A 10,068-nucleotide genomic window follows, 5' to 3' on the forward strand; every position below is an offset into this window, starting at 1 on the left:
TCCTTCCGTCCTTCCTTGTATTTAATCTTCGATGCAAGGGCATTCACGCAGGCGACGGCGGCTTTCTTCCTCTTCGGTACTTCCTTCGCCCTTCAACGGCCTACGTAGCGTCGGTGGCTGACACCTTCCTCCTTCTGTTGCCGATGACTCGGCTCGCTGCGGCTTACCGGTGGTAACGCCGGGGTGGCTTGGGGATCTCCCTCGCTCCTTGCCGCGGTCCAAAACGACCAATAAGATGGCCGAACGGCTATCGGCGGAACAATGCCGAATCAGGCCGACAATGGAACCTGGGTACGATGGCGGTTCTCGATGGGGTTTAACCAAGGATTAAACCATAAAAACGGCGGGGTTCTGACGTCCTGGTCTTCTTCCACAAACTCTCTCACTTCAACTTCTTCTAATTTGGTGCTTTCGCTAGCTTTAAAACTTTATTCCGTTCACTTCGAATTGCGTTGGATAAGTGACGGTTTCAGACTTGTTTCCTGCATTCTAGGGTCATGACCTCCTTTTTCAGGTCAGTCACCTCGCATCATTCCATCAAACCAATTACGGATGGTGGAGGCTAATCACGCCCTGCTCTACTGCAGTCGCTACTGTACATGGAAAACCTACACATAAAGACGAGTTTTACCTGCCATTCACAAACAATTCACGCATAACACTAAAATTCCACGAATTTCTCGGCAACACTCATCACATAACATAACCAACACTTACAACCTCTCAGTTAATAACTGTGGAAGTGCTTAATGAACACTAAGCTGCTAGGCGGCTCTGTCCCAGTGTGGGGATGTAATGCCAATAAGAAGAAAAAGATTTTTTCTCCGCGTTACTATAGAAATTTAAAAGGGCAGATATTGCCTTATTTCCTCAAAATTTCACGCTGCTACCCTTCAGGAAAGATACCGCCGTGCTTTCTGCACCCCGTTTACTTGATGCTTATGGATGAATAGGATTGCGGTGTATTGTTTGGCGTGGCCATACCTTTCGACAGTGAATAACCACGTGAAGTTTTGTGCAAGTACTCATTTGGGAACATTACAAAAGCCGCGCAGTGTATCACATCCAGAGAATTTGACAATACGTAAACATCGCGTGACATCTCTCATTAAAATTAAGAAATTGCAGTAATGGACGAGTCTGGAATTGAACCCACGACCTCCTGCTTATAAGGCAGAAGCGGAAACCACTAGACCACCGAGGTCGTCATTTTAATACATTAACATTTGTGAACAACATGTAGTCATTATTGTATTTTTTTTTTCTTGCAGTGCCCTCAAGTGCTCCCACGAAGTTATTTAAAGTTTTTTGATGGCCATTTCTAAGTACCAAAAAGTGTGGCATCATCTCGACATACAGGCATCATCTTAATTCGTTGAGCTGAGCCGATTGGTATAACGTAAGCTTTTACGTATACTTTGTATGCAAGAAAGGCAAAAATACCAGTCAAGCCATTGGAAAATGCGCAGAATTTTAAAAAAGAATGTGTAATTTTACATGAATTAAATCAATACGTGCCTTTTACTTAAACTATTTAGCAACGTGAAAAAAATGCTGAAATCTGGTCCATGTTTTATTAAAAGTCGTATAGACTCTTGAAAGTTTCTTTATTGGAACTTATTCCTATAATTAAAATTTTAAAATAACTTCAGCGGAAGTTGACAATTTCTAAAAAATCTAAAAGAAAACTTTGATAACTGAAAGAACATTCTAGGGGGTGAGCATCTTGTAGAAATTCAAGATGTTTCTTTTCAAAGCACAATAAGGACGGGTTCCTGAAATTTTCTTGAGACTGGTGTTAGTACATATATAGTCTTAGCTTATCTTATGTTTCATAATTTGTACATGCAAAATATTTAGCGAATATGCTTAACGATTATTCTTAAAATTAGATTATTTTTATTCGTTCAACTGTGTAAAATAGGGTACTTCTACGGTATACATAGTCTATTTTTTTTCAGCGAATGGGAAGGAAATATGGAGCTGGCGCAAATGATACAGCAAAAACTTGATGCATACAAAGCCGATGAACCTACTATGGGCGAAGGTCCAGAAAAGGCAAGATCACAGTTGCTTATCATTGACCGTGGCTTCGATTGTGTATCTCCCTTGCTCCACGAATTAACTTTACAAGCAATGGCTTACGATTTGCTCCCAATTGTCAATGATGTTTACAAGTTTATTCCATCGCCGAATGCTGCTGAGAAGGAGGTGCTGTTAGACGAAAAAGATGATTTGTGGGTTGATCTGCGACACCAACACATTGCAGTTGTATCACAAAGTGTAACACAGTATTTGAAAACGTTCACCGAGTCGAAAAGACTCACTCAGACCGAGAAGCAATCGATGAAGGATCTTTCTCAGATGATTAAGAAGATGCCACAATATCAGAAACAATTGTCCAAATATTCCACTCATTTGCATTTGGCAGAAGATTGCATGAAATCCTATCAGGGTTATGTAGATAAACTTTGTCGGGTGGAACAAGATCTTGCTATGGGTACCGATGCTGAAGGAGAAAAAATCAAAGACCACATGCGCAACATTGTTCCAATACTGTTGGACCAATCAGTATCTAACTATGATAAAGTTCGCATAATTGCTTTGTACGTCATGATTAAGAATGGAATATCTGAAGAGAATTTAACCAAGTTGGTTACCCATGCTCAGATTGAACCAAAGGAAAGAGAAATGATTACAAACTTAAACTACCTGGGTATCAACGTTATTGCAGATGTAAGTAAAATGAAGACAGAAATTGTGGTTTAGGGCTTTTATAACTACTTTCATTGTTTTCTAGGGTAATCGAAAAAAGGGATACACCGTACCAAGGAAAGAGCGCATCAATGAGCACACCTATCAGATGTCAAGGTGGACTCCTGTAATTAAAGATATCATGGAAGATAGCATCGATAACAAGTTAGATGAAAGGCATTTCCCATTCCTTGGGGGACGTAAAACAGCTGGATTCCATGCTCCAACCAGGTAATTTTGGCATATCTATTTCTTAATCAATTTTGAAATTCTATATCTCGCGCTTAGGATCTTAGAGGCGTAATTTCATTGATCGATTTCTTCGTCGATGTTTTCTTTTTATGAATGTAGCGAGTTGTGGTAGTTTGTCAAGCATTTAATGCTTTGGTTCGATGAAGAATGATTGACTTCAGATGCAATAATCACGAAGAAGATACAATTTCTGAAACAGTTGAATTATAACCGAAAAAAATAATCGATGAAGACAAATCGATCAGTACAGTTACGTCCTCATGCTGTCTAAACGCTATATTTTTTAGACAGTAAGGCGTCGTTCACTAGTTACGTAAGCATAAATGAGGGGAGTAGGGGGTCTATCATTTTCTTACTCTTCATATAAACAAAAACCGGGGGGGGGAGGTTTCAAAAAACCCAAAAAAAGCTTACGTTATTAGTGAACGACCTCTAACATATTAAAAATCCACCCCTTCAGTTTTCTATACAAAAACTCACATGCAGGTATCTCAGTCTCATGTGCCAGTGCAATATTTCTATTGTGCATTCAGAGATACTATTAAGCTGTAGTTACCTCATTTCAAACAATCTATATCCCAAGTCTTGATCACTCGACATGGACATTTATTACAATGTTTTGAAAATTCGATGCACATTGCACAGTATGAGAACAATTTTATTCGACAAATGTATCGGAGGTAACCCCTTTCCTTCAATGGGATTTAAACCCACCATCTTCAGCCGATTTTTTCTTCCTTTTTTGCATTTTTCAGCGACAATTTTCTTTCCATGTATGATGCTTACTCTAGCGAAGTGATTGAAGTGTACTTCAATCGTTAGAAGTCCAATACATACCTACTAGCATACGATTTGTATCAGAAATAACGCCCAAATCATTAAGGGCCATTTTCTTCACCTCCGCTCTCTTAGACCCGATACCCACATATCAGTTTTGATTTGCGTAAACGCAGGTACTTTAAGCGTTAAAAAGATGCTGCGTGAGCATCGAGACTGGTTCAAAGCCTAATTAGAGGTGAAGATGACCTTAATTCCGTTTAGTTTGTGACTGAAATTCTTAAGTCGCTAAATTAACTTCATGTTCACTTTGATATTTCAAAATGAGTCAGAACAAATTGCAATACCTGTATTTCAAACCTGAGTATTTTGCATGAAAAACCGAGGTTGGATTTCTATCATTTTAGAGGCAGCTCAAGCCAATCCTACAACACATTTCTAATTATTTTAAATGTTCAATATTTGAAAAAGTGCCCGCTATGGTCATTGGCATAAGGACAAGTCGCAGACAGCGGTCAAGAATGTGCCGCGCATGATTGTGTTCGTTATTGGCGGTGTGAGTTACTCGGAAATCCGCTGCGCCTACGAAGTAACGGCTGCTGTCAAGAATTGGGAGGTGTACATTGGTTCATCCCACATTTTAACACCCGAAACATTCCTCAGTGATCTGGGATCATTGAACAAGGAGTAGAAATAGTTAATATTTGCTTGTAATGTTAAATTACCATGTAAACCTGTCAAATCTATGCAATTGACTGTGCAAGTTTCGAAGCAATTAACAGTATATCACATAAACGTAATTCGATAAGCGTAATGGAGAACATTATCTATTCAAATGACCTAATAATTCAATTATAAATTTACAAAGTTATTTGCTTCGTTATGATTTAGACTACTATGTATATATTGAAAGCGTACATAAGTAAATAAGGTAATTTCTTCGTTAATATATTCTGCTCTATAACCAACCATATATAATAGCTTTTATCTTCATGAAAAAAAAGTTTATTACATTTATAAGTAGCATGGATGAAAGTCATTAAATCCTATTATAAAAAAAATCATTGCTTAAATTATTCGAAAACATTAAATATTTAGAAGTGTACCTCATTCATCCTATGCTTGCCTTTATTTCTAAAGATATCACCTGCCTAATGAATGATTCATAACCAAGTATTTAGTTCTCGCGAGTCGATGTTTGATAGTTTGAACAGACCTAGAAAGATACTGAATCACCTTTCTTTTCCACCACCTTTTGGGTCTGTTTACAAATTACGTAACGCGTAATTTGTTACACTAAAAGGTGGGCGAGGGGGTGGGTACTACCAAATGTTACGCGTAACGCGAATGAAAATTTATTTATTAGGTTTTGTGAATGACTGAAGCAATTGCTGACATGTGCTCATCAAGACGATGAATCCGTTAGCCAGTCGACAGACAAACTCAAAGAAAAAAAAAGACGATGAATCCGAATCCATCTAACATCTTCACTGCCTTTATATGAATAATTATCTCATGTTAGTCTTTGTAGATTTAGACTTTTATCTCAGAGCAGTCGATTTTTATGTACATTTTTTAAAGATACTTTAACAAAATCAAGTACATAGCAAGACTGATTTGCGTAAAAACAACATCTAACGTATATTGTATTTCTCACCAGAACTGTCCGACTAAATTATTCGAATAATTAATAACAAATTCTATTTCCGTTATGTTAGTCTTTGTAGATTTAGACTTTTATCTCAGAGCAGTCGATTTTTATGTACATTTTTTAAAGATACTTTAACAAAATCAAGTACATAGCAAGACTGATTTGCGTAAAAACAACATCTAACGTATATTGTATTTCTCACCAGAACTGTCCGACTAAATTATTCGAATAATTAATAACAAATTCTATTTCCGAATGAAAACTGATATGTGGGTATCCGCTCTCTTAGACCCGATACCCACATATCAGTTTTGATTTGCGTAAACGCAGGTACTTTAAGCGTTAAAAAGATGCTGCGTGAGCATCGAGACTGGTTCAAAGCCTAATTAGAGGTGAAGATGACCTTAATTCCGTTTAGTTTGTGACTGAAATTCTTAAGTCGCTAAATTAACTTCATGTTCACTTTGATATTTCAAAATGAGTCAGAACAAATTGCAATACCTGTATTTCAAACCTGAGTATTTTGCATGAAAAACCGGGGTTGGATTTCTATCATTTTAGAGGCAGCTCAAGCCAATCCTACAACACATTTCTAATTATTTTAAATGTTCAATATTTGAAAAAGTGCCCGCTATGGTCATTGGCATAAGGACAAGTCGCAGACAGCGGTCAAGAATGTGCCGCGCATGATTGTGTTCGTTATTGGCGGTGTGAGTTACTCGGAAATCCGCTGCGCCTACGAAGTAACGGCTGCTGTCAAGAATTGGGAGGTGTACATTGGTTCATCCCACATTTTAACACCGAAACATTCCTCAGTGATCTGGGATCATTGAACAAGGAGTAGAAATAGTTAATATTTGCTTGTAATGTTAAATTACCATGTAAACCTGTCAAATCTATGCAATTGACTGTGCAAGTTTCGAAGCAATTAACAGTATATCACATAAACGTAATTCGATAAGCGTAATGGAGAACATTATCTATTCAAATGACCTAATAATTCAATTATAAATTTACAAAGTTATTTGCTTCGTTATGATTTAGACTACTATGTATATATTGAAAGCGTACATAAGTGAATAAGGTAATTTCTTCGTTAATATATTCTGCTCTATAACCAACCATATATAATAGCTTTTATCTTCATGAAAAAAAAGTTTATTACATTTATAAGTAGCATGGATGAAAGTCATTAAATCCTATTATAAAAAAAATCATTGCTTAAATTATTCGAAAACATTAAATATTTAGAAGTGTACCTCATTCATCCTATGCTTGCTTTTATTTCTAAAGATATCACCTGCCTAATGAATGATTCATAACCAAGTATTTAGTTCTCGCGAGTCGATGTTTGATAGTTTGAACAGACCTAGAAAGATACTGAGTCACCTTTCTTTTCCACCACCTTTTGGGTCTGTTCCCAAATTACGTAACGCGTAATTTGTTACACTAAAAGGTGGGCGAGGGGGTGGGTACTACCAAATGTTACGCGTAACGCGAATGAAAATTTATTTATTAAGATTTTTGAATGACTGAAGCATTTGCTGACATGTGTTCATCAATACGATGAATCCATTAGCCAGTTGACAGACAAACTCAAAGAAAAAAAAAGACGATGAATCCGAATCCATCTAACATCTTCACTGCCTTTATATGAATAATTATCAAATGTTAGTCTTTGTAGATTTAGACTTTTATCTCAGAGCAGTCGATTTTTATGTACATTTTTTAAAGATACATTAACAAAATCAAGTACATAGCAAGACTGATTTGCGTAAAAACAACATCTAACGTATATTGTATTTCTCACCAGAACTGTCCGACTAAATTATTCGAATTATTAATAACAAATTCTATTTCCGAATAAAAAATAAGAATGAATTTAATAAAAGTGTTTTCGTATCAATTTTGTGAGCCAATGTTCTTAAATAGCCTACCGGTTGAATGCCAGCAATAGAAACATTCTGGATCATACAATATACTTTTTCCACCAGAACTAATACCCTCACCTGATAAGAGAAAGCTTTTTTTTTTCAAATACATGCAGTGATTTCCTAGAAAATGCTTGGTTTAGCAGGTATTTTCTTTCCAATGATTGTTTTTTAAATCATGCACCCTCATATTGCAAAATCCTTTAACATAAAATTTCAAAATCAAATTTGGTACAAGCATGTCTAGAACGGCAGTACACGAACTATCCACAAGTGGCGTCACAGCTCAGAAATCTTTTCGTCGTATTTTTTGCTTTTCTCGTATGTTTTTTTCTCGGACTGAAATCGTTCACATTAATGCAATGTTTACGGTAATCGGATGTTAACAAAAAAGGGGTTATTTTTGTCTGCCTTGTAGATTGGTAGTCAAGTTTCTCACGACTACTAATCTTGAGTTGATGATTTTTATGGTACACCTACAAAGATATTTGAGTGCCACCGCAAGTCACCTTAAAGCTACACCTGTGTTCAGAATAATAGCACCGGAAGCCGTTTTTCATTCAAAATGGTTAACTTTGACAAGCTGTAACTTTGTACCTCGATGACCGATTGAGCTGAAATTTTGGTAGTAAACTACAAATATGTTGAAATTTACACATACTTCATATATATTTGTCAATTCAATTGTCAAATTCCACAATTTGTAATTTTTAAATTATAAACTTAGGGTCTCGCAGCACCTGAATTCAAATTGATAACATTCCAGTCAATAGTTTTTCTGATATTTCCAAAACAATACACAATACAGCAACAGTTTGCACACTGGGCGCTTTTTAACTGGGCGTTCGCTAACTGGGCCAAAGCCCAGTTAAAAAGCAATTATCCGTCAAAAATCAAAAGGGGGAGTCTAAATGGTATAATATTGTCGTTCCATGTAAAACATTGATCATAACAATGCATAGTAAAACCCCTCGACAGCCCAGTTAAACGAAACTTGGTCCTTGAAGGTTATTTTGAATCGATGAGTATTCCCAAGTATTCCAATTGCATAGTCGAAATGGTAGGGCGAGTGTTTGCGTCCGAACGAAATAATCCAACATTTGGAGACGTTCAATGATATTCGATTAAAGTGACACCAAATTCTTCTTCGACATCACGAACGTCCGCACATACCGCAGTGCGAATATTGAATCCGACCACTACCTCGTTGCAGTATGCCTGCGCTCAAAACTCTCGACGGTGTACAACACGCGTCGAAGTCGGACGCCGCGGCTGAACATTGGGCGGCTACAAGACGGTAGACTAGCCCAAGAATACGCGCAGCAGCTGGAAGTGGCACTCCCAACGGAAGAGCAGCTAGGCGCAGCGTCTCTTGAAGATGTCTGAAGAAATATTCGATCCGCGCTGGCAGGAAGATCGAGACCGTGAAGAGACGGAGCAACTGTACCGCGCTAATAACACACAAAAAATCTATGAGAAGTTGAACCGTTCACCTAAGGGCCACGTGCCACAGCCTGATATGTGTAAGGACATAAACGGGAACCTTCTTACGGACGAGCGTGAGGTGATCCAAAGGTGGCGGCAGCACTACGAAGAACACCTGAATGGTGATATGGCAGACGAAGATGGCGGTATGGACCTGGGAGAACGCGCGCAGGACATAATTCTACCGGCTCCGGATCGCAAGGAAATTGTTACCGTTACGTAACTATTGCTAACTATAATAATTTGGTTAATTTGTTAATTCTTATATTTATTCTAAATGTTAGTAAAATTATTTGTGAGAAGGTAGAAAAGCCAAGTGAGAAGGTAGAAAAGTTTTTAAAAGTTATTCGTTACCCACCAAGCACAGTCTAAATCTTATAGCTAAAGTATAATCCCATATCGGGGATTTGACCTATTATTTGGAATCAGGTATGCTATAAATTGAGGCTGAAATTAGCAATCAAACCCCAGTAGCCAATTTCATCCAGTCCAGGGAGAGACTCCAATGACATTGTTGGGACCGCACCATCGATTCCGTCCAGCCAATCGACGTCAAAAGGGCACAATTTGGTAATTCACCCGCTTTCGCTGCCTGTACGGCATTCTGAGCTACCGTCGAATCATCCATCCGATCGGTGGCCCGTCCCCCTAAGAAACCACTCCGGGATCCCAAAGAGCTCCAACATCGCCCGGCCGCAACTACACGCCACACAGACACACACACATAACCGTAAGTCGAAAAGAATATATATTAAAAAGAACAAGAACGTGTTTTACTTGTGTCCTTGACCAGCCCTGTAAGCCGACCCTAAGAGTCCCATGCCCTGGGCCAGGTCCTTTCGACCCGCTCAGTAAGAAAATCCAGGAGGAGATTGGCCGGCTGAAGAACAACAAAGCCCCTGGGGTTGACCAACTACCAAGAGAGCTATTCAAACACGGTGGTGAGGCATTGGCTAGAGCGCTGCACTGGGTCATTACCAAGATTTGGGAGGAGGAAGTATTGCCGCAGGAGTGGATGGAAGGTGTCGTGTGTCCCATCTACAAAAAGGGCGATAAGCTGGATGGTAGCATCCACCGTGCAATCACATTGCTGAACGCCGCCTACAAGGTACTCTCCCAAATTTTATGCCGTCAACTAGCAAAAATTGCAAGGGAGTTCGTGGGGCAGTACCAGGCAAGTTTTATGGGCGAACACTCCACCACGGACCAGGTGTTCGC

The 10,068-nt window shown here is 38.5% G+C and overlaps 1 protein-coding gene across 1 annotated transcript in view; it reads left to right on the forward strand.

Annotated features, from left to right (window-relative positions):
• The window catches only part of LOC134225009 (protein ROP), a 69,722-nt gene extending 64,825 nt beyond the window's left edge, over positions 1-4,897 (forward strand). The window contains exons 6-8 of the mRNA XM_062704741.1: positions 1,962-2,736; positions 2,801-2,985; positions 4,255-4,897. Of these exons, the coding sequence (XP_062560725.1) occupies positions 1,962-2,736; positions 2,801-2,985; positions 4,255-4,474 (1,180 nt within the window). The 3' untranslated portion in view covers positions 4,475-4,897. The remainder of the gene's footprint in view (positions 1-1,961; positions 2,737-2,800; positions 2,986-4,254) is intronic.
• Positions 4,898-10,068: the final 5,171 nt, after the last annotated feature.

The sequence above is a fragment of the Armigeres subalbatus genome, chromosome 3 (assembly GCF_024139115.2).
Source record: "Armigeres subalbatus isolate Guangzhou_Male chromosome 3, GZ_Asu_2, whole genome shotgun sequence".
NCBI classification, from domain to species: domain Eukaryota; kingdom Metazoa; phylum Arthropoda; class Insecta; order Diptera; family Culicidae; genus Armigeres; species Armigeres subalbatus.